Source organism: Nelumbo lutea, chromosome 1 (genome assembly GCF_056320005.1).
Source record: "Nelumbo lutea isolate HS-2025 chromosome 1, American lotus-T2T, whole genome shotgun sequence".
Lineage (NCBI taxonomy): Eukaryota > Viridiplantae > Streptophyta > Magnoliopsida > Proteales > Nelumbonaceae > Nelumbo > Nelumbo lutea.
This window is the reverse complement of record NC_142684.1, coordinates 46,002,261-46,027,984: the sequence shown is the minus strand read 5'-3', so window position 1 is coordinate 46,027,984 and position 25,724 is coordinate 46,002,261. Positions and strand designations below refer to the sequence as shown.

The following is a 25,724-nucleotide window of genomic DNA, read 5'->3' as shown; positions in this document are numbered from 1 at the left end:
GGTGAAAAAGTTGATCGATGTTTAATGCTAATGTGAAGTCGCTTTTAGCTGCAGAGAAGCGCCGAAGCAAAGAGTTCGACGAGGAGAGGGACTCTGATTTCTCTCTCGTAGTTTTCATTGAATCCAATTCAACAAGTAAAAGGAAAGGAGGACGAAAAGCAAAAGTTGGGGTTTTTAATCTTTCGAGGAGCATCCTTTCTTCTCGATGCGTGATCGTGGCGGATTTTAGGGTTTCTGTTTGATCTTCACCGGCCATTGATTCACTTGGGTTTCTTCTTTTTTCTTTAAGATGATGCTTTCGTTGCAGAGCGATGCGCGGCAGCCGCAGCCGCAGCCGACCCCGCAGCAGCAGCTGCAGCTGGCGGGACCGAGTGGGTTTCCAAGAGTTCCGTTCAATGCCGATCGTGATGATTTGTTTAGTTTGCAGACGGAATCGTCGGTGAATTTCAAGCTGTCGCAGCAGGCTGCTGAAACTCATGAAGGTTCTTCAATTTGCCCTTCGAAAATACAGTTTTTATTTGTTTTCTGGTGATGTAGATGCTGTTTAGGGTTTTATTTTTCAATTGTATTCCGTTATTGAAGCTGTAACTTGTAAGAGAGGATTTGTTGGTTAGATTTTGGGCCTGGGTGTTCATGTTGAAATCATCGAATTCGATGAATACTGTTACTGGTGAAATTTACCATCTGTTATAAAGAAAAATGAAATCTTTTGAGTAAAGGCCTTCTCTTTTCTCTTCTGATTTTTGCCATTGATTTTATTTTGAATGATCAGAATTACTACTTCCATTTCCAATCATCTTCTCTTCTATCTTGCGTGTTGTGGAGATAGGAATGCACTAAAACAGGTTTAGTGGTTTACCTTCTCTAGGGTTTCACATCATTCTTCTCTTCTATCCATGCATGCTGTTCCGCGGTATTTGGTAACTCAGACCAGGGAATTTACAGCAAGGAAAACGCTTGTTATGTATTAACTCTTCTATCTCCTTTGGTTTCAGAATGCAGTGATAAGCTGAAAAAGTTCTGTACGTTCACTTGAATCCTGTCGTCATTTCGAATGTAAATTAGATCTTATACCGACAATTTGATTATCTACAGCTTCAGAAGGGTTATTTGTGATTTTTGTAGTCTTTTCTGAAAGATTCTTATCATCATCTAAGCCTTGTCGCAACTATAGGGGGTCGGCTACATAAATCCTTCTTCACAATTCCTTTCTGTTCAGTGCGTCAAATTGTGGGCGCTTTAAATTCTTTCTTATTACTTCCACCCAGGTCTTTTCTGGCCTCCCTTAAACTTGTAAGAGATCACTTCTTCTGCGTGCAGTTTTCACCAATTGGAGCTATTCCTTGGTTCCTTTATATGACTATGAGGCATTTCAGACCATGTCCTTTCTAGTTTTACCACTCATCCATCAAAGCACATGAATACCACACTTATTTGGTGGATATGTTTTTTAACTGCCCAACACAAAGATTCTTATGTGTTTTATTTACGTCAAATGGTCACTGAACTGCAATTTTTGAAATTGAGATCTTCCGGGTTTCAAGTTTTCCACCATTAAGTGAGGAAAACCTTCTCTGCAGTCTTTGCCAACCATTTTTGGTCAGCTTAACATTTCAGTCTTGGATGAATATTGGAAAGGTAGATATCAAAAATATTGGACAGGCAGGAGAGAAGTTTTCCATTTACGTTGTTGTGCAATGTTGCTTTGGTGGGTTTTGTTTTTTAAACAAAAAATATTTTATTTTTTCTGTAACCAGTCACATCCCTAAGTAGTCATTCTTCTGAGTAAAGCATTTGCATCAGTTATTTAGTTTCTCATTTCTGTTTCTTTCCTTTCTTTTGCCCCCTTGTCCATTGTCAGCATGAATCCCCATATCCTTTTTTATTTTCTTTGATAGTTAACTGAGAAATTTCATTAAGAGAATCATATAATATGTATATTAACTGAGGAATTTTATTAATATATATATATATATATATATATATATAATATAATATGTATACAAATATAGGTTAAATTTGAGCCCAAAATAAAAGATCCCAATCCTCCATTGAGCCAATGATATAAACAATGGATGACATAACCAAGTTTGAATTTGAAGATATTTTACTCACGCGTAATAGGTTCTTCAACCTACCATTGATGGAATATAGACTCAAAGGATCTTTAAATAACTATTAAATAACAAAATGATTATTTATTTTTTGTTAAATACAAATAAATAGTTATTTTACCAAGTCTATTAAAAGAGAAAAATTGATCCTTGAAAACAGGAAAAATGACAAAGTATGGAACTAGGTTCCAATCAATTTGATTGGAATGGTATGGATCTGATAAATTGTAATGTTTATGCATGGAATGGTAATATGCTAATGACAAATGTGATGAAATTCAGAAGATGGATCAACAGGAAGAATTGTGGCAGAACTCCTGGGATTCACAATTCAAAGTCTACATGCATACGCGCACATTTGCAGTCTTCATTTGTGCTGGTGCAAATGCATGGAAGTGCAAATTCTGGTTTACTATTGCTTCAAGTTATACTTTTCTCCATTTGTTTGAGAATTGAGATGCAAATGAACAAATGAGGGGAGTGCAAATAGGTGCATATGTATTCAGGTGCAAGTGGCCTCCACTTTATGTGGGAAAAAATGAAGGTAGGGATAAAGTGCAATTGTGCAAGTCATAGTGTTGAAGAAATGCCTGCAAATCCAAATCTTGTGCAAATAATGCACCCAATTTGGTTTTGTGTGAGAACTAAGAATTTAGGACCCTAACACGTACTTGTTTGGGCTTGCCTCGAGGGGCGTGGCACAAAAGCAGCTCGTAGAATTAGGAATGTAATACGTTTTACATTACATTAGCTACTTGAAGTAATTTAATTGAGTGAAAATAGAGATTAGAGGTTTTACATGCTTGAAAATGTTTTACATGATCATCGAGGGAGACTAAAAAATGGTGATAAAATGGTTGCAGAAAGGGGAAGGGGTGACATGGCAGTTGAAGAATGATTTCCGAAGATTTAAATGGATGTCAAGGAACATGTCAATCTAGGTGGGATGGGTTAGGAGATCTGCCAACAGTTTGGTAGATAACTTAGCAAAGCAAGGGGTTCAAAGAACACATATGGTTTGGGCACATTTGTAATTCTGTCCGGGGTCAGCTTACTAAGCTGATTTCTTTCACAACTTCTTGTTGTATCCTAAAGTTTTCTAATTAATGATTTTTTTCAAAATTATTGATAAAAAAATGTTTTATATATTTGATTTTATTTTTAAATTCTCACTTGAATATGCTTTACATATTATGTTTATGTATTTTAATTTTAGATAATAGGTTTTTTGAAACATTTAATTTAAAAGTTAAATTTTTATTATATTATATTTAATATTTTTATTTTATTTGAACTGTTTGGCATTTGTTTTGAATTTGCCGACTTTTTTTTTTTAATTTTTTAGCATTTATTTTGTATTTTTGCGCTTTGCGCCTCAGGCACAAAATGACCTCTGTGACTTGCGCTTTTAAAACACTGCTTATGGGAAAGAAGTGCTATGTGTATGATTTCACATTGTTCATGCTTTTTTCAGTAATAGCAGTCAGCAGAGAATTTGAAAATTTGGACCGGTTAGTTAATAGCATGCAAGAAAGCCATAATGTAAATGAAATGATACACTCAACAATTATTTCTTTCTTTATCGATAAAAATGAAATATTATTTGTGAAATTTAATATTATTGTCTATCATTGAAGCAGAAACAAGTTTGGATCAATCTGTTACCATTGCATGCAAGAAAACTATCAACTGAATATTCATGTTGGAATTTGGTAATTTGAAAGAATTTGACAAACATGCCCCTTGAATATATAAATAGAAGTTGCAGGTAAAATGATTGAGGATTACTTGTTTTCTTTCATTATACAGGGTGATAATATGTGAGGCAGGGTTACTGTGTTCATCTTGCTATGTTGATCAAAGGGAATATATGTATCTCAAATGAATACATTGCTTAGATGGGTACAGATATTGACCAAGTCTAGCATGCTAGAGGGGTGGAGAGGGCATATGCATATTAGGGTGCACATCCCTTTTAGTTTTAGGGAAGGAGATTGCTTTTGCCTGTTATACTTTGCTACAGTTGTAGTTTATGTTGTAATGTTTTCAATGGAAAGTTTTTTTCTAGGTGCACCTCTTAGCAGGGCAGCTAGATGATTCTCTCTCTCTCTCTCTCTCTCTCTCTCCCTGTGATCTGGTTATTGATAATATAATAAAAAAAGAAAAGTGAAAGAATAATCCATGTCTGATGGTTGCCAATGTTAACTTCTTATCTTGTGGTTTTAGTACATGTGGATTTGACTCTCCACAATGGGTAGTAGATCTTTGGGCATTTGGTGTTATGCTACTCTTCTACTGCTTACTAGTTACTTCTGTGCTTAAAAGATTCAAACTTGCCAGATTTTTCAACTGTTTCTGAATAACACTTTTTACTGTTTCTATGTTGTAGTTGATGAAGACATGCTATTGGCCCTTGCTCATCAGAAGTACAAGGCTGGCAACTATAAACAGGCACTGGAACACAGCAATGCTGTGTATGAGCGAAACCCACGACGAACAGATAATCTTCTCCTTTTGGGTGCAATTCACTATCAGGTAATTTTTTAAGTGATGTTTTCATAATAATATATAGTGTTTAACTATATATGTGATATATTATGTCATCAGGGTTTGAATCCGGTTTGACCACGGCTGAAACCTCTGACCCATCAACCTCTCCCTTTTCTGGTTCTAAGCCCAATCTGGTTCTTTGAACATTGGATATATTAATAAAAAATTACATTTCTTTTTAACAATGATGTTGTTATGAGAAAGCTTTTTCTAGCCACAAGTCTTTTCTTTTAGTTCATAGTGATGCTTTGCCACATAATTTATGTTACCCGGATATGGAAGGACACAACTGGATATGGTATCAGATACAAAATTTACACTAAAAATTGAAGTATCCAACACGATATAGCACCCTTGTAATGGTATCCGGGTGTCATTGCACATAATTGAACTTTCAAATTTGCATCTGGTTCATGGAGATTTTCAAATTTATCTAAATATGTCTTGCCATTTTTTTCCAGTTGCATGATTTTGATATGTGCATTGCAAAAAATGAAGAAGCTCTTCGGATTGAGCCGCATTTTGCCGAGTGTTTTGGGAATATGGCAAATGCTTGGAAGGTAACTATTGGTACCACTTGTATGGTTTTACCATCACCGGGCATATCATTAATGTTGAATTTTTTGTCTGGGTTCTAATAATAAATAGTTTCCTCAATGCAGGAGAAGGGCAACATTGATCTTGCAATCCGCTATTATTTAATTGCTATTGAGGTATGCATGCTCCCGTAGGGTATAAATCTAGTAAATGGGTAGTCTATTCCTGTTTTTGTTGCATTATTGGATAGGTGTTTTTTTTTAGTTTTTTTATTGAAAACGCTAGCATCATTGGATACCTTCATGTTATTGAGTATAAAATAGACAGATTTTAGGAGGCAAGAAATCAAATTAAATTGTTCTAAAATTTTCTTTTAAATTTACTCGTTCCAGTATTTATTGATATATCTGGGATGAGTTGATGCATCTAATGGAAATGCTAAATTACTAATAATCCATTAATTGTTGCTTGTTATATTTGATTTTCCCCCGTCTTATCTAACTCCTGACTCTTGAGATATCTAGTCATTGAACCAAGTCACGCACCTTTGTACTAATGGAGATAAAAAAATAAGTCAATATAAAAATCACATATCAACATCAAGGGGATACTGTAAGTCAGATAACATTTGGTGGTGCGTGTTCACAAAAAACAATTAGCAGGAAAATTTCTGCTCCTTAGAGCGAAAGACTATAGACAGAGCAAACAGAGCTTAGGATTAGCAGTCCAAATCCCTGTGTCATGCATCAAACAAATTAGAGGGTTCCCGTATCCCCAGGGAAGGGAGGTTGGAGGCCAGGGTAAAAAGCTCATTTAGGTTTTTGTATAGATAACTGCATATTAGCTCCAGTTTATAGGATATTCTTAATATTTTTCTTTCAGTCATCAGTTTATGGTGAGATTAACCTCTATGATACAACTGTATATAGAGTCCAAGTACCAGTTGTTACCATGTAATACCTGTTAGCTCACATTCTGTATGTTTATCTGAAATGAAATTAGCCATGCTTCTTCTTCTTTCTAGACACCTGAATTCTGCCAGGTGGGGTGGAGATTGCAATCTACCAGAGAAGAAGAAATTACTGACACAAATCCAGATAACAAAATCTATTTTTGTATCATAACATCAGATAAGTATTTTTTCATGTACTTAATTTGGGCCTTTGTTATAGTGCTCTAATTAGTCTGTTTGTACTACTGCTTCTGCTCTGAAGATGCAGGTTTATAACTCCAGAGTTGGTGTCACAATGCTGTTTTCCAGAAATTGTTATGTACGAGAAAAGAAAATAAAGGAGCATGGGTATGTTCGGTATACCACAAGATGCAATTATGGAGAGGAGGAAAGGATACTAAAAGAGGAGGTTGGGGTGTTGGGATGCAACAAAAGGAAGAGTGCCCTGAATAAGAGGCATGTTGGGAACAAATTGTTGGAAAGTAGAAGATTGACTCTCTGATTGATTCTTCATAATTTTAGGTCCATCAGTTTAGGAAACTTAATTTCCTAGAATCATGGGATATCCTAGAATCATGGGATATTAATTGGAGAATCCCATTGATATAGAAAATAGTTTTTTAGGAAAAGTAAGTTTCCTTTTTTATCACTCTGTAAATTAGCTCTGTAATTCTATATAAAGTTTTGGTCAGAATCAAAAGATTTAGATCGGATAATGCATGGGATTATTTCAACCAAACTTTATCCCCATATTTTAAAAAAGAAGGGATTATCCATGAATCCTCCTGCATTAATACTCCACAACAAAATGGAGTAGCAGAAAGGAAGAATGGTCATCTACTAGCTGCAACCCGAGCCTTACTTTTCCACAAGTATGTTCCAAAAACCCATTGGGGGAAGCTGTGCTTACAGCTGCACATTATAAATCGATTACCTTCGAGGGTGTTGGGATTTAAAACACCAATGGAAACACTTTCTCAATTTTATCCCGATCTACGTACAACAAATAATCTCACCCGAAGAATCTTTGGATGCACTGCTTTTGTTCATGTTCATACCCATAATAGAGGGAAGTTAGATCCAAGAGCCGTCAAGTGTATTTTTGTGGGTTATTCGTCCACCCGAAAGGGTTATAAGTGTTACCACCCACCTACTAAAAAATCCTGTCTCTATTGATGTCACTTTTGAAGAAAAAACACCATATTTCACTCAACCTTATCTTCAGGGGGAGTCATTGTCATTCATTGAATATAAGGATAGAGATTTGTTCCCGCTTGGTCTACCTACAGTTTCTCAACACCCAAACTCAGCATCTATTCCAGTTCAATCCGTATCTGCACCTATCGAACCACCTCAAACCAAACCAATTTCTTCACCCATTCATACCAGACCCATGACAGAGAATGATGAACTTTGTGACTCTATGAGATTGCAGGTATATTCAAGAAGAAGAAACCCGGATCCTAATCTTGTGCAGGTTCAAGATTCAACTCCTAATCCTGAGAATGAAGTAAATACAGTTCCAGAAATTTCTTCTGAGTTAGCATCTGACCAAGATCTTTCTATTGCCCTTAGGAAAGGCACAAGAGAACACACTAAACATCCCTTATATCCCTTAGCAAATTTTCTGTCCTTTAAAAAATTCTCACCATCACATAGGAGTTTCCTAGTTAGTCTAAACACCATTCATATTCCTAATACTTTATCTGAGGCATTATCTGATGAGAAATGGAAAGATGCTATGAGAGAAGAGATGCATGCTCTAGATAAGAATCAAACATGGGAAATTGTTGACCTACAGTCAAGGAAGAAACTTGTGGGCTGCAAGTGGGTTTTCACAGTAAAGTACAAGTCAAACGACTCTCTAGAAAGATACAAGGCAAGACTCGTGGCAAAAGGATATACACAAACCTATGGTGTTGACTATCAGGAGACATTCGTTCCAGTGGCTAAGATGAATACGGTAAGAATTTTGTTGTCACTAGCAGCTAACTTCGACTGGTACTTGGAGCAGTTTGATGTAAAGAATGCTTTTCTTCACGGTAATTTAGAGGAGGAGATATACATGGATATTCCTCCGGGCTTCAAAGGAAATCTAAAAGGAAATAAAGTTTGCAAGTTGAAGAAAGCACTATATGGTCTCAAGCAATCACCTAGGGCGTGGTTTGGAAGATTTACTAAAGTTATGCTTGCCATCAGATACAAACAAAGTCAGGGAGATCATACACTCTTTATAAAGCATTCGGATGCAGGGGGAGTCATGGCTCTTCTGGTATGTTGATGATAATTGTGACAGGAAATGATGAAAAGAAGGAAGCCTTGAGAAGATGCCTAGTCGGAATTCGAAATAAAATAACTTGGGAGATTGAAGTATTTTCTAGGGATTGAAGCTCATTCCAGAGAGGGCATCTTTATCTCACAACAAAAATATGTAACAAATCTTTTAAGAGAGACAGGAAAGTTAGCATGCAAACCATCCTCCACACCGATTGAGCCAAATCACAAATTGGGAGAAGCAAATGAAGATCCATCCGTGAATAGGGAAATGTACCAAAGATTAGTAGGAAAACTTATATAGCTTGCCCACATAAGGCCAGACATAGCATATGCTGTGAGTGTGGCTAGCTAGTTTATGCACAACCCGAAAGAGGTTCACCTACAGGCGGTCTATAGGATACTACATTACCTAAAGGCTAATCCTGTCAAAGGAATCTTGTTTAAAAGAAATACTGGATTAACCCTAGAGGCATACACCGATGCAGATTATGCAGGCTCTCTCCCATGGATAGGCGGTCCACTATAGGTTACTGTACGTTCCTTGGAGGAAATCTTGGGACATGGAGGAGTAAGAAGCAGAATGTGGTAGTTAGATCATGTGCAGAGGCAAAATTCAGGGCAATGGCTCAGGGAGTATGTGAATTACTATGGCTCAAGATAATTTTGGAAGACCTAAAGATCAAATGGGAAGGTCCAATGAGATTATTCTGTGACAACAAGTTAGCTATTAACATTGCTCACAATCCCGTCCAACATGACAGGACAAAGCACATAGAGATAGATAGGCATTTCATAAAGGAAAAGCTGGATAGCGGATTAATTTGCACTCCATATGTCTCAACGAATGGTCAACTGGCAGATGTGCTAACAAAAGGGTTTGCAGTGTGGCATTCCAAGGACTTATCTCCAAGTTGGGAATGAAAGATGCATATTCACCAGCTTGAGGGGGAGTGTTGGAAAGTAGAAGATTGACTCTTTGATTGATTCTCCATAATTTTAGGTCCATCAGTTTAGGAAACTTAATTTCCTAGAATCATGGGATATTAATTGGAGAATCTCACTGATATAGAAATTAGTTTTTTAGGAAAAGTTAGTTTCCTTTTTTATCACCCTGTAAATTAGCTCTGTAATTCTATATAAAGTTGTGCATATGCTCCTTCCAATACAATACAATCAATTCATTTTTTTCTCTCAAATTTTCACACAAATGGTAATAGTTTATTGCCTGGAAAAGAGGTAAACATCAGATATGATTATGTGAGTAGTAGCCTTGGCAAATGGTAAGGAAGGAGTTGTTGGGGGTGAAAAGGAGATTGTAGTCAAGGTTGGAGAGGGGGAAAAGAAGAGATGGGTTAAAAGGTTGGGGTCGTTGAAACAGAAGACATGTTAGACGCAGGGGAGGAACTTGACAAGAACAAGGGTTTTGTTGGAAATTTAGAGATGGCAGAAAATGTAGACAAAGATGGGGAAGGGGGAGGTAGACAGATAGAAGAGTGCAGGGTTGGCATCAATGAGTGTTTCATAATGAGATCATTGTTAACAAGGCTGGGAATGATGACCATGGCAAAGTTTTGTAAAGTGAGAAAAGTTCAAATGGGGGGCTGAAGGAAAATTGAACTATAGAATTAGAAGTAAGCAAAGCTCTTGTAATATTTATATTGTGAGGAGAGGAGTTTGCTAGGAAGAAATTCAAAGAATTGGAAGACAGACACCCACTACCTTTGAGAGAGTCTGATGGTGGCATTAAGAAAATAGTTCGACATAAAGATATTAATGATGGACAGTTACCTGATGGATGCACAATATACAACATTGATAAGGATGAAATTTTGGAAGCAGAACAGCTTTTTGAGAAGAATACAGTGTTGGAATCGGAAAAGATTAATGAGGAAACTAGGGATTTGCTGGGGGTCAGAAAGGATGATCCAATCAGAAGATTCAAGAATCAAAAGAAGCATCAACCTGTTTTGGTGTCTTGTCTTTGGCTCTTTTTTAGATTAAAATGAGGGCTAATTGAGATTGAACCAAATAAAACGGTGATGAAACACAGGGAAGGCCAAAAGAAGGGAATCTTATGTTTGTTTTTGATCCTGTGGGGATGTTGCTGGGAAGATAGGGGTTTGCTTATTTCCGCTTCTCTTAGATGGTTGGGTTATGTTGCTATTCAAGTTGGATTATGGGGGTATGATTGTGTTTTTTGGTGCTTTTGTTTGTTGGTTTTGGTTGGTAAATTGGTATATGATATCTATCTATTGCATGGTGGGTTTTTGTGTTGATGAGAGAGAGAGTTTTTTTGACTTTTCTTGTCTCCTTTTCTCTTGGGTAACTTCTGGTTTTCTTGTATCCCTTCTTTCTTTAATGAATTTTATTTTATTACTAAAAATTATGGAGCAGTGGTATCAATAATTGAAAAACATGTCCTAAAGGATTTTCTAAAAGCTGGACTCACAATACTATGTTCTTAATGAAATGCATAAACAAAGAGGCATTAAGAAATATGCCAAGTATCCATTAAAATTGCTGAGTGTGAATCACAGAAAGGGAAATTTGGATAAACTATGCTGAAAACAATTTTGAAGGAATTCAACTGTTTTTCTTTCGCCATATAATATATGTCATTGCTGATCTTGTGCCCTTGTGAATGCTTTAAAGCAATTCACCATCATCTAAGCCTTGTCCTTGCTATCTGGGGTGTGCTAAATGCTTCAAAATAATATAGTAATAAAAAAATAAAGCATTGAATGCTTAAAGCAACTAATAATAAACAAACAAAAACCAATAAAGCTTTAAAATAACTTATGGTTAACTAGGTTGACTGGTTGTTAATCAGCTATTCAACCTAGTCAATGCTTAGTTATCTCAAGCAACTGTGCTAAGTAAGCATTGACGGACCAGTTATTAGTAACTGGTTGACACCTTGATAACACTGCCTGACAGAACAGTACATAGATGGAATTTTTCTCACGTGTGGACAATGTTGCTTGATGATCATAAATGTATTGTTTATTGGTTTTGAATTTTTTGGGGAATTATTTGTTTGTATTGTCTTGAGAAATGTATTTAGCAGTATTACTTTATGCAGCTTCGCCCAAACTTCTGTGATGCATGGTCAAACTTGGCTAGTGCTTACATGAGGAAAGGAAGACTTAATGAGGCAGCCCAGTGTTGTCGCCAGGCTCTTGCATTAAATCCTCGCTTGGTAGAGTCTTGCATCATATTAGTTATTTTTTACTGTCTATATCATTCTTGGGGACTCTGTTAACAATAATCTGTTAACTTGGCATTAGGTTGATGCACACAGTAATCTTGGGAATCTGATGAAAGCGCAAGGGTTAGTCCAAGAAGTAAGTTAAAAGAAACGTAGTTGAAGATCTTTATACTTTCTTATAGTTCCCCTCTTGAGTTTATATGCAATTGTTTTTTTTTGGGGGGGGATATGATGGTGGCGGTACATACATATTTGTTTTTTTCCAAATTATCACCACATTCATTTGTTGTTTCGAAAGAATGAAATTCATTGTTTTAAAGATCATTTTGGCATTGATTGAAGTATTTTCTGGCTTACTTCTGATGAAAATTGATCTTCTTTTGCATTTCAAAGTCTCTTTGTCGGTTCTCTTGCAAATAATTTATTTCCTACGAAGTGCTTTCCCTTCTTTTGTGGATTTCCTGTGGTTTATTGCAAATAATCCATTTCCCAGGAAGTTTTCAGCTGTTCTGTTCAAGTTGTAAATTATTTTGACTTTAAGTATTTTGGGCTTTTTTTTTTTAATTATTAATGATACTTATACAAGTGTTTGATTTTTATTGTATCCTTAAATCTAATACTGTGAGATACTTGCATTTGGGTGCATTTGCATTACCGAATAAAAGATTCTGCTCCATCACTGGTAAAACTGTAGTCTTGGTTGATTCACCTTTAACTTGACTCTAGTGGGCACTTTTGCTTGCAATAGTTACTCTTAATGTGCTATTACTATATTTTAAGATACCAAAAAGTAGGTTGTACTTTTATTCATGCATGCATTTGGTATGGGGCTTGTTCTGTACAATATTAATTATTCATTATTTTGTCATTGTGTGAGACTTAAGGTTTCTGTAATTTGATATAATCAGCTTTGCTTGATTTGGCCATATAGAGGGGCAGGCTACACAATTGGTTAATGTTTCTTTAATCCTAAAATTTCTGAAGTTCAATATTATCATTTTAGACTTGATTAATTTCTTATAATATCTGTGCGTCCATTTAATTTCTATATAGGCTTACAATTGTTATCTTGAGGCTCTCCGCATACAACCAACTTTTGCTATTGCATGGTCAAATCTTGCTGGCCTTTTCATGGAGGCAGGAGATCTTAACAGGGCCCTTCAGTATTATAAGGTATGTGATTCTTGATCTTGATTATATGTCTTTTACTGGGGGTTGGATTATGATCTTATTATTATTATTATTATTATTATTATTATTATAATTATTGTTATTATTATTAATTTTTAATTTCTATAAATGAAAATGAAAAGTGTCTATTTCTTTTGATCATACTGCTTGGGTGTTCGACAGACTGGCAAACTTACACTGTTGGTGAATGATATCCTGCTAGCTCAGCCATTATTCTGAAAATGTAATCAGATTGTAAGTCGTAAGGGGTTTGAATTGAATTGTATTGTAAATCATCTTGTAAGCTGTAAGATTGTTTCTGATTTTTCTAGTGGTGTAAAAGATAACTAGAAATTACTCATAAAAAAACTAGAAATTCTTAAGAATTTTTCAGATAAAGACATCATATTTTTTCCCAGTAATTCTAGAGTTACGAAAACCATAACTGTTCTTTAATCTCTGCTGCTCCCTCAAATACTAAAGACACTGACAATTGAGGCATAAAGAACACTAAAAAAAAGGACTTAAACAAAGAGAAAATGCATGTAACAGTAGGATAATTCTAGAACAATAATCTGTTGTAAACATGAGCTGAATAAAACAAGACACTATCTACATAAGAAATAAATAATTCAAGAATAATCATACAACTATGTCATATTCGTGTTGCAGATGCATTCTGACATTTGAGACTAAGTACAATAATGTACCAAGCTGAAAGCCAAAACATATTTGGCAATCTCAGTATGGGTTGGGAATATTTTTTACTTTTTGGCTTCTGATGCTATAAAATGTGAATAAGAAATACAAATATAAACTTGTATTAGTTCTTGTTTTCTGCCCACAACTTCTTGTATATGTTTTTTTAATCTAATGAATCAATTTTTGTATTGCTGATAAAAAAAGCTTCTATTAGAGAGCATTCTGTAATATACTTAGATAGCCAAAAGAGTATTTGCATAGCTAATGCTAAAGTGGTTGCTTTTAAAATGGTTGCTTTTAAAATGAAGTTGGTCAGTTCCGGTTATGATAAATGTTAAACATGGTTTAAAAATGCCCCTAATTTCCCTAATATTTCCATTTCCATGAGCATCAACACAAATTTCACCGGAATCAACATATTCCCCAATGAACACTACCAATACCATGTGGAGTACAAGAGATAGTTTCCATGACATACATGGTCCTCAGTGAACACCTAGGTTTTTAAAACTGAACTTGACAACAAATTGTTCAAGGGTCCGGTTCTTGGGTTGAATGGTCCAACCATTTGAACCGAACGAAGGCCCATTCTAACAAAAGAAATAAAAAAACGGCCAAAAACCGCTGGACGGTTCGAACAGTTCGACCGCCTAGGTCAGTGGTTTGCTGAATAAATCAACAGTTTTTGACCAAAAAGATGGTTCTGGGGGTAAAAAGGAACCGGTCAGGTGACTAGTTCCCGTTTTTTCCTGTCTGACCGTTCAGTCCAGTCCGGTTTTGAAAAGCATGGTGAATACTACCAGCACTATATGGAGTGTAAGAGATGGTATTATGACATAAGTTGGTGATAATATTGTAGATGTGTGGCGTAACAATGTTATTGCCTGCCTAACTTATGTGATTACCACTTTGAGCTAGTTCAATATTCATTTTTTTTTATCAATAGCTAGTTCAATATTCATTTCGAGCATGAAGTTAAATATTAGGCCCCGTTTGGCATGTCTTTGCGTTCGGTTTATCGGCTATTTACAAGCCAGTAGACTGGATTCGGTCTTTTCCCATTTGGTTTGTGGCAGATCTAGCCGCCAAAAGCCGATGTGTCGAAAAGATGCAAGAAGCCTAAATTGGGCAATTTTCGGGAAGCTCTAAAAGGAGCTTTTGTGTTGTTTTTTCTTCTATTCGTCTTCGTGTGGAAAGACGCGCGAAAAGACATGCCTTAACCAAAGGGGCTTCAGGCTGCTCAGATCTTAATGCAAAAGCTCGATGCGTCTTTTGACTGTCAGAGCTACCAGAAGATCTTCCCAAAAAGACTTGCCAAACGGCCCCTTTTTCTTTGTGTAATAAATTATTTGGCATTTTCTACGAGTTCAAATTTTGTTTTAACTCATTCTATCATGAAACTTTGAATCTTAAAGTTTACAGGGCAACATCTGAACATATTCTTTTGTCTATAAGCTTAGTTTCTTAGCTTTGTTTAGTGATTTGGAACAAGATAATAACTTAAAAGGGTGTGCCTATGTTTCTTTTATCATTTCATAAAATATGAATCTAATTATGCATATTTTACAATGTTTCCACCATGTCTATAATTTTTACAATATTCCCATATGATATTTCCGACATGTTTCTTATATTTGGATGAGTGATATTTCCACTGACACCAACATTTTAAACCTTGCAAGTAAGGACTGTAGCAATATGGAGATATTCCGGAGTCAGAGTGTTTAGCGTAGGAGATGCTGATCACTTTCAATTGGGTCTATAAATTGGAAAATGGTTGGCTGATGCAATGACTAAACAAGGACCAAACGGGACCATTTCTTTTGATGCCAAGTGCATTATAATGAAAAACTGTATTAGGTGGCTCGTTGCTAGTGCCTAAATTGAGGGTTGCTCTGGAAAATGCTGTTCATAAAGCATTCCTTGATTCAGTAAATGAAACTTTCAAGTTGCTAATAGAAAAACAACTGGTATGAGGTGGAAGGTGATTTCTCAACTCGTTATTAAAACACAGAAATGATGGACCATTGAAAATGAGTCTTTTGATTAGAGAAGCTAAGTTCCTTGTGTCTTTAGTAAACATCTCGTTGAGTTGCATCAGAAGATAAACCAAAGAATTGGCTGATAACTTGGCTAAAAGCACGGGTAAATAGGGGAATTTCTGTAAGGAAACATCTATGCCTTTAAAGGAGATGAATAATGTAAATTTACATTTTTGTGGGGAATGCCTTTACGGAGGACTGGGTTTGGTTGGTTTTTCTAGACCAAGTTCTTATGGTGTAATCTAATATTTTACCTGTTTTTCTCTATCACTTATTGATAAAAAATCTTAGCTCATACTGGACATGTCCTTGTTAGTACAAGTACATTCTATTTTGAAGGCTGATATTTTATACCGACTGCTCCATTTGATTGATTTTTTTTTTTTTTCGATTTCCAGGAAGCTGTTAGGCTGAAGCCATCGTTTGCTGACGCTTACCTTAACCTAGGAAATGTTTACAAGGTAAGCTAATATTTATTGTGCCAATTTGGCTGCCCAGTGGCAAATGCCAGCTGGTTTCTGGATAAAAATAAGATCTTTCTTTGCCTTTTGACAGGCCTTGGGAATGCCTCAAGAGGCTATTATGTGTTATCAGCGTTCTCTTCAGGCGAGACCAGACTATGCAATGGCTTTTGGTACATTTTGTGATCAACTTTATTCTTCATATTCTAGGGTGGATAAGCAATTTGATCTACAAAGGTCATGGTGCCACTTGGTGCTACTATATCTTAATCTGGAGGTATTCACCCCCAAAAGATGCAAACACAAAAGAAGGAAAAGGAAAAGAAGAAACCAAAATGGAAAGGAGTAAACTTAAAAATGTTATAAATTGCTTATCCAGATGTTCACTTGGGCTTTAGGATTGCCTGACTTTTACCCCAATGCACCCTGTTTATGGGTGACATCTTTATCCATACATACATACGTACATACATAAAACATGTATGTATGTTTTAATTAATTAAGATTCCCTTTGTAAAAGAAGAATAGCTACATAACTTGGTTCAATGATGCTTAGACTGATGACCTATTTTAATCATTTAATGTGATGCAGGCAATCTTGCTAGCTTATATTATGAGCAAGGCCAGTTGGATTTGGCAATTCTCCATTACAAGCAAGCCCTCGCATGTGATTCTGGATTCCTGGAGGCATACAATAATTTGGTTGGTTTTATTCCCTTACCAGAATACAATATGGATACTGATTTGCTTGATTTTGATGACTGCAATTTTCACTAACAAGCTAAAACTTTGATGGATTTCTTTTGCAACCGAAAGGGTAATGCACTGAAAGATGCTGGCAGAGTTGATGAAGCAACTCATTGCTATCGTGTTGGTTCTTGTTCCCTTTCTTGTGTTTTTTTTTTTCTTTATTTTTTTTTGAGTGAGTTTTTTTTTTTGGTTTTGGTTTTGGTTTTATGTTCTCTGTTCTTTATTCTGACTATGTTTCTATTATTTTGTGAAGGCATGCCTTTCTCTACAACCTAATCATCCACAAGCTCTTACCAACCTTGGCAACATATATATGGAATTGTATGCATCCTCGTTTATCTTATTCTGAATTTTAATGATTATACATGTTTTTGTTGGGGCATCGATTCACAATGAAAATTTTTCCTTCTCCTGGACACACAGGAACATGATGAATGCTGCTGCTCAATGTTACAAGGCAACATTGTCTGTTACAACGGGACTTTCTGCTCCTTACAGCAATTTAGCAATAATATATAAACAACAGGTACTAGTGTCACTTTGGAAGTGTTTTTAACATTAAATGAAAGATATGTCCTTCCCATTGATCAAAAAAAAGATGTCCTTCCCATATAGATTTCAATGTGAAGTGGGTGATTTTAGTTCTATTTTAAGTTCAGTTGAGTGTATGACTGTAGGATAATCTTCTCTTATGGGAAAGATTTCTATCATCGTTAATGTTAATGATTAAAAAGATATTTCTATGGTTCCCTGTTCTTAATAGTCCTTTGTCTTCAACTTCTTGTTTAATTCCTAGTCAGTGATGTAATCGTTTTTCAATCACAGGGAAACTATGTGGATGCTATATCTTGCTACAATGAAGTTCTTCGGATAGATCCTCTAGCTGCTGATGGGCTTGTAAACAGGGGCAACACATACAAGGAGATTGGTAGAGTTAGTGAAGCAATCCAAGATTACATAAGAGCTGTTACCATTCGGCCAACTATGGCTGAAGCGCATGCAAATCTGGCCTCAGCCTATAAGGATAGGTAATTTTTTTCTCTTTCCAGATGTGCCATCTGTATAAAACTGTAGAAGTATTGTTAATGAACATATTTTTTCATAATTGGAACTTGGGGTGGTTTGCAGTGGACATGTGGAAGCAGCTATAAAGAGCTACAAGCAGGCATTACTTCTAAGACCTGATTTTCCAGAAGCTACTTGTAACCTTTTACACACATTGCAGGTACAATCTGGCACAGTATGTACATATCGTGGCCTTAATTTTAAGACAATCTCATATTAACCTAATGCAGTTTTTGGAAGTTGGGCATAAGCAATGTTGCTGGAATCGAAACATATGCACTTGGTGGACATGAGAAATTCAAATAAACTTGCATATTGTTGCATTTCTATTAGATGTAAATATGCTGGACAAAATGGCATTTGTAACTAAGGCTCAGTTTGGAAGGAGTACAAATACAAATATGTAGAGTGCAAATACATACAAAATAATACAAATTAAAAGGTTTTGCGCTCTACATATTTGTATTTGTACTCCTTCCAAACTTAACCTTACTGAGCCTAAAGTTCTTAATGATTGAGTCTGGTGACAATGTTGAATTATTATATCGAGTCTTTCTTTTATTAGGTTTTACTTTTGGAGACTGACCTTTATGCTTAATGTTTATTGTTCAATTCTGGCTTGTCAGCTTCCTCTGGACAATTTTAGTTTTAATGGTCTTAGAGATGGATGAAGTTTCCTTTTTTTTAATTTTTCTTAAGAAAGTGGCAATTATAAGGGTGTATACGTTATACAGAATATAGCAATGGAGCTCCATCCTTCAGTAAAAATTAGGGAGTGCTAGATCTATTGCTGTGATAAAAGACTCCTCACACCTCCATGTTTATTCAATGTGTGTCCAAGACCCTACAATTTCAATAGTTGTATGGTTGACTAGGGTTATGAGATGATAGATGGAAAAGTGATGTAGAGCCCATCTTTTAGGGAGGCCCCTTTTGTAATGGGAAACGATATATGGCTTATTATTTTGAAAGCCTTGGAGACTTATTGTTTAGAGCTGGTGGATAGGATGATATTGGGAGAGGGTAGAATCGACACTGAATCAATTTTTAACTGGTTGGCCGGTTTGGTTTTTTGGTTTTTATATTTATAATGTATATTATAAATCTATACACACACACACACGCATACTGGTTGATTTGGTTAACCATGGTATACTGAAACTGAACTAACCGGTTTGGTTCAGGTTACTGGGATCTTCAGTCCTTGCATTGGTCATTAGTTCTAATAAGTTTTGTTTAATATTTTTGACAACTAGTTCTAAAATATTTTTTTTGAATATGAATCAAATATATCTTTGTTGGAGTGGGAGAAAAAATGTTGAACCATGTATATTGCATTTTTTGGGTATGCATGGTCACATTTTCAGTGAAGGATGTATCTTTCTTCTATCATGTAGCCGAGTTATGTAAAATATAATCCTGATTTTCTATTGGTTATTTGGTTTTTGGTTGAGACCCACAGATTATTTTCTGGTTGGTACTTGGGCCAACTTTTGGATTTACTGATTGGTTCTTTTGGTTGCCTTTGTATCAAAAGCCAATCTGTTTGATCACTACTTCATATGCTATTGCATACTTCTGTTATATAATTTTTAGTATAGTATTGATTTCTTTATTTGTAACTGTTATTTTGTTTCATCAATAACACTTACAGATGCATGACTTTTTTCTCTACCTAACTTTTATAATGGTTAAACAAGTATTTTGGTTGAATTTAGTGTGTTTGTGATTGGGAGGACCGCGAGAAAAAGTTCATTGAGGTGGAAGGGATTATTAGAAGGCAAATAAAGGTTTGCAGCCTGCTGTTTGTTTGATTCCCCATTTCTCCTTTCTTGTTACTTTTCTATATCTGGTTATCTTTTTATTTTATCTCCCTCACTGCATTCATTCTCTGTTCTCAGATGTCTGTTCTTCCAAGTGTACAGCCTTTCCATGCGATTGCATATCCAATTGATCCAATGCTTGCATTGGAAATCAGGTATGATTCCTATCATGGCAGTGATATAGTCAAAAAGGTTCTCAGCTTCTTAATCATAGTTCTTTCTTGTTTTGCAGTTGCAAGTATGCAGCACATTGTTCCCTGATTGCATCTCGTTATGGACTTCCTCCGTTTAGCCATTCCCCTCCAGTACCTATAAAGAGTGATGGTAGAAATGGGCGATTAAGGGTTGGGTAAGTTTTGACATGAGATATGTTGCCTAGACTTTTTCATATACTATATTTTCATTATGTGATTGGACTTTACACTGGTCTATCCAGATATGTGAGCAGTGACTTTGGTAACCACCCACTGTCACATCTTATGGGCTCTGTATTTGGCATGCACAATAGAGAAAATGTTGAGGTTTGCTGATAAGACTTTCCCTTTCCAGTCCTGGACTTTTGATTTGCTTTCTTCTCGAGAAGTATGTTCTTTCTTTTTGTCATAATTCTGAAATATCTACAATTTGGAACTGCAGGTGTTCTGTTATGCCTTGAGCCAGAATGATGGGACTGAATGGAGGCAACGTATCCAGTCTGAAGCTGAGCACTTTGTTGATGTGTCTACCATGTCATCTGATATGATTGCAAGGCTGATTAATGAGGATAAAATACATATTCTAGTTAACCTTAATGGTTATACCAAGGTACCTGTTAATCGTTTATGTACCTTTGGTATCTTATTGATGCTTCCCTAGGGTTTTTTTATCTGTTGAATTCTTGAGTTGGTCCGAGTGTATGACCCTCCAATGCTCATTCTGCAGGGTGCAAGGAATGAAATCTTTGCAATGCAACCTGCACCTATCCAGGTTTCATACATGGGTTTCCCTGGAACAACAGGTGCAACTTACATAGATTATTTGGTCACAGATGAGGTGGGAACCAGAATTTAGCCTTTTCAGTTTCTTCAGAACATATTGGTCTTTGTTTCTGTATTAATGGACCTGTTTCTTCAATTGCAGTTTGTTTCACCTACCCGTTTTGCACATATTTATTCTGAGAAGCTTGTCCATCTTCCTCATTGTTACTTTGTAAATGATTATAAACAAGTTAGTCTCCCTGGTTCTTGGTATAGATTCTCCATTTCTACTTATTTTGTTTGTTATGCTTTGTGATTTATGTTTCTTGCTATAAAATTTTCTCAGAAAAATCGTGATGTTTTGGATCCAATTTGCCGGCACAAGCGGTCAGATTATGGATTACCTGAAGACAAATTCATATTTGCATGCTTCAATCAGCTATACAAAATGGACCCTGAGATCTTTGATACATGGTAACTTCAGTACGGAGCATATTTACACTAGATTTGTGGCTTTACAGGTGTATGCTTCATCTCATGAGTAACTTCTGCCTTTTACTTACTATTTAGGTGCAACATTTTGAGGCGTGTTCCCAACAGTGCTCTTTGGCTTCTTAGATTCCCAGCTGCAGGCGAGATGAGGCTTCGAGCATGTAAGTCAGTTGGATGTAGTGGTCTTTCAACTAGTGTTGGTGTGAAAATTTTAATAAATTCTCATGCAACATAATTCACTCAATCAAGTGGTTGAGGTTTTATTATTTTAGGTAAGGCCCATTTAGGGAATCATATGGATTGTTTTTGTTTGAAGGGAATCAAATTGAATATTTGATTGTAGACGATTTTTATCCCTCTGTTCATTTTTGTTTGAAGGGAACCATAATCAGCCCTTAGGAATTAGACTGTAGATGGTTTAATCCCTAACTTGTCTTGATAGAGGGACCAAAATCAACCAAGTAAAAGGACCTGGTTGCAGATGCTTTATTTCCATCTATTCCTTTTTTAAAAGTACAAGTAAAATAGGGAGGATTAAGGATACATAGCAGAAGACATATATAGGAAGTATTCACGGGAGGACTTTACTTTTCTTACCTGTATTAGTGAGATTTCTTTTCCTCCCTGTCTTACCTTGATAACTTCTCTTTCTTCTCTCCTTGTCTTGGTTTTTCTTAAGAATCTCTTGAGACACAATTTTCTCCGTAGAGGGAAGAGAGTCTCTAGCTTCCCGTCAAGGAGCTTAAATAGGGAATGAAGTGGTAATGCCACACCTATCCCTCCCACTTAAAGAGAGGGAACTCCCATTCAGGACACCTGTTTTTTAGTTTTGATGATTAGCTAGAAGACTAGCCAACCCACTTATTTGTTTATAAATTATTTAAATATTATTTGGATTTAAGAAAATGCCTTCAACAACTAGTTTATTAATTTTGAAGTAGATAAATATTTTAGCTTGTACTTATCAGGAATTGTACCTGCAATTGTTCCCTCCTATGATAATAAATTATCTTATGAAATGATTTTGACATGCTTAGATGCCGCTTCCAAGGGGGTTCTGCCAGACCAGATTATCTTCACAGATGTTGCTATGAAAAATGAGCATATCAGACGCAGTGCTTTAGCAGATCTCTTCCTCGACACGTAAGCTTACTCTTCACCTGCATATTTATTTTTTTGTATTATTTGTTTTGTAAATGACTTATATAGAGTAGATAGTGATATTTCTTATTGGGGAAGTATTTGGTTTTGGTATTCTTATGATCTTTGTAAGGCATTGGTTTACCATCTATTTGAAAACTGTACCTTTATTCTCTTCATTTGTTTATTTTTTGTTAATTCTATGTAATTTCTCAATCCTTAATAAAATTCATTGATATTGATAAGAAAATGTAATTTTTGTTAATTAGACAGATTCATGCAACCACATGAATGATCGTTGTCATTTTTGTTATGGTTAGGCCATTATGCAATGCACACACCACAGGCACAGATGTTCTATGGGCTGGTTTGCCAATTATCACACTACCTCGGGAGAAAATGGCAACTAGGGTTGCTGGTTCACTATGTTTGGCTACTGGAGTTGGGGAAGAGATGATTGTTAGCAGGTGACTTTATAATTATGCTTGTCACATTTTTTTATTTGTCAATCAGTAAGACCTGCTTAGTCTTTATATACTGTTGTGTTTCTGAAGTATGAAAGAATACGAGGATAAGGCAGTATTTTTTGCGGAGAATCGCCCAAAGCTCCAGGCTCTTACAAATAAACTGAAGGCAGTTCGTTTGACTTGCCCATTGTTTGACACAGCACGCTGGGTAAGTGAAAAAAGTCCAGATCTTGCACATTTTACACTATATTGAAAATGGTGTTTACTTCATAGTAATCAGGTTTTGAATAAACAAAATTTCAGGTGAGGAATCTGGAGCGGGCCTACTTTAAGATGTGGAACTTGTATTGCTCGGGTGGACATCCCCAGCCTTTCAAAGTCATCGAGAATGATGCTGAGTTCCCATATGACAAATAGTTAGGAAAGAACAGAAAACGGCACTGTAGATAAAAGCAAAGAGAATATGAAGTTTCAAGTATTCAAACAGTCAAAGATTGTTAGTTGTCAAATGGTGGTGCTGGAAGTATACTATTAGGCGGTAGTGTTGACAGTTGGAAATTGTTGGTTCATGTATTAAACGGTTCAAGGGTTGCTCCGAATTCAGATTGTAATGGTAAGGAGATGTCTTGGGGAAAATGGAATGAAAAGAAAAGGAATTAAAGAAAATATTTGGCTCGCTCTATTGTTTTTCTGTCTTTATTGTCTTTACATATTAACAAGTGGCCTCAAATCATAATCAACGAAGGATGTCAGAGTTTTTCAACTGTCAAGTTACTGATGGTCTTGCTTGGCATGTTCTGCAAACAGATGGTTTGGATGATCTTGGACAGCGTCTTGGGTACTGATCAAGCTGAGCTGGTCAACAAATTACAATTTGTAAATATGCACAATCTCCTGCCATGGGTCAGATATCTAGGACGGGTTGATTACTAGAGCGTAATAGCCAAACGGGCCTAATCTTGGTAGGACTGGTACTCTGGATCTTAAACTACAAGAATTTGATAGATGGGTGAAGCCGAGTTCGTGAAATTAACCGGATTAATGGTGGCCCAAGATCTCTTTCACCTTCTCGTGGCACACTATCATTACAAATTTTCAATGAAGAGTCCAGAACTTCTGCTCTTGTTGAAAGTTTCAGGGTAAACGACTGACGAGCTCTCTATTTGGTAAAATGTATAAAATATTCAAATGGACTTGTCAACAAAAAAGGGGAAATTATCTTAGGCCGAGTGCCAATTTAGTATCCACTTTAAAATGCTGTTTAAATTTTTGAAATGTGACAATTTAGTGACCCTTATTTATATATATCATGTGACCTTATGTGTCATTTAATATTTTTGAAAATGTCAAAAAAATCCTTGTAATAAAACACTATCCATTATATTCTTTCTCACAAAAATAAAATAGATTCTAAATTCTCAACAGTATTTTGGGAAGCGAAAAACCCAAACTTATTACACCGTATGTAGATGATCTGTTACACCGTATGTAGATGATCTGGTCCACTCTGACCTGTCTGATCATGTCCACTAATTCAACTAATTCAGACTAATTCAGCCCTAGCTATAACTAACTTCCAAGTTTCTGCCCAACCCCTCTCCTCCCACCTGATGTCCATCTTAGGTTACTGCTGCTCTCCCTCTCTGCAACTAGGGTTGTTCACGGGTCGGGTTGAGTTAGTTTATTGAGATTTTTCCAATCGACCCAACCTGGTCGGGTTACCTAAAATTGAAATCGAAACCGACCTTGTGTTAAGCAAAACTGACTTGGTCGGTTTGAGTCGGGTTGGGATGGTTTGGGTCAGTTTCGATTCTAAGTTCAACCATGGTAATAAATTGGTAGATTGGACGTCAGAGAAGTAGCTAGCAACATCATCCAGCAAGGAAAGCACATAAATTAAGAGAAAACAGGCCACTAACTTTGTGAAGCAGGAGCATCCTCCATGTGCCTGTGTGGTGCAAGTTTGTTGCAACTAGAAACTAACTACTAAGTCGGTTCGGTTCGGGTTGGTTTATGATTTTTTACAACCCGAAACCAACCAGTGCTGAAGAAAAATCAACCGACTCGGGTTGGGTCAGTTCGGGTTGGTCGGGTTGGGTCTTCTTATGAACAGCCAACTCGGTGAGAACTGAGGTTTCTGAAGGGATGAGAGATCCATCCTATGGATGCCCAAAGATTGCGGAATAAAGGGGCGGATTTCAAAAATTTTTTCATTCCCTTCAACTGGGAATCGCATTCCCTATTTAGAAAATCATATTTTCAAGGATCATTCTTGAACTATAAACTGAACCAGATCTGAACCAAAAGGAATAGGAGAGGATTATGCCTGATACGGAGAAACAATATCCCCCAACGAAGGTATTCACGCCCAAGGAAGGATCCAAAGACCGCTCCCACTGAAGATGGCGCAGTATAGGATGGAGCTGAATTAGTAGTGCTATTCTCCAAGAACTCTGTCCTTCGCAAGAATCAGTAGGATGGCACGTGAACACAGATTCCAATCAATTCTTTCTGAAAGAACTGATGTCAAGATCGAATATTGACTTCTCCCACAACTGGAGATCGAACTGGCAAAATAGGGCGGCAAGAACAGGGAGGCGGAAAGAAAGAATTCTACAGGGATGCTTAATTCTTCCTTCTTGATTTCAGCACTCGATAGGATCTAAATGAATTGTCTTCTAAAAACTGTCGTCCTCTCCTTCTTTTGTTAACCTAAAAGATTAGCTCCTAATTCAATTAGGAGCTGCTTATCCAAATCATATTTGAATAAGACCCCTCTTTAAGTGATAGGGATAAACCCTTATCTTATCTACAGATTAGATTAGCTTTCTCTTAATTTCAAGATTAACCCATCACTTACCCTAAATGGTCCCTATGCCAAGCCACTTACCCTAAATGGTCCCTAGGCCAAGTCGCCTTGTAACACCTAGGGACTGTGGGTAGATGCAAGATTAGCCCATTAGGTATTATCCTCAATGGTCTTACACATAATCTCGGCCCATAATGATCATACATTGC

The 25,724-nt window shown here is 36.3% G+C and overlaps 1 protein-coding gene across 2 annotated transcripts; it reads left to right on the top strand.

The window, feature by feature from the left end:
* LOC148874511 (putative UDP-N-acetylglucosamine--peptide N-acetylglucosaminyltransferase SEC) lies at nt 1-24,040 on the top strand. 2 transcript variants are annotated; one of them, XR_016104171.1, is made up of 29 exons: nt 1-482; nt 4,504-4,649; nt 5,126-5,224; nt 5,327-5,377; nt 11,513-11,629; nt 11,718-11,774; nt 12,692-12,811; nt 15,951-16,013; nt 16,108-16,186; nt 16,606-16,715; nt 16,830-16,883; nt 17,017-17,084; nt 17,187-17,289; nt 17,589-17,791; nt 17,892-17,988; nt 19,547-19,618; nt 19,730-19,806; nt 19,884-20,000; nt 20,088-20,172; nt 20,288-20,455; nt 20,573-20,683; nt 20,771-20,857; nt 20,954-21,081; nt 21,178-21,260; nt 22,137-22,242; nt 22,560-22,706; nt 22,794-22,914; nt 23,010-23,319; nt 23,514-24,040. XR_016104171.1 is itself a non-coding variant. In XM_088960806.1 (28 exons), the coding sequence occupies exons 1-28, from the start codon at nt 290-292 to the stop codon at nt 23,121-23,123; spliced, it is 2,976 nt and encodes a 991-aa protein (XP_088816932.1). In that variant the 5' UTR covers nt 1-289; the 3' UTR covers nt 23,124-23,372. The 2 variants fall into 2 exon arrangements, 1 of the variants encoding a protein (XP_088816932.1); XM_088960806.1 differs by lacking the exon at nt 23,514-24,040 and having other exon boundaries at nt 23,010-23,372.
* Nucleotides 24,041-25,724: the final 1,684 nt, after the last annotated feature.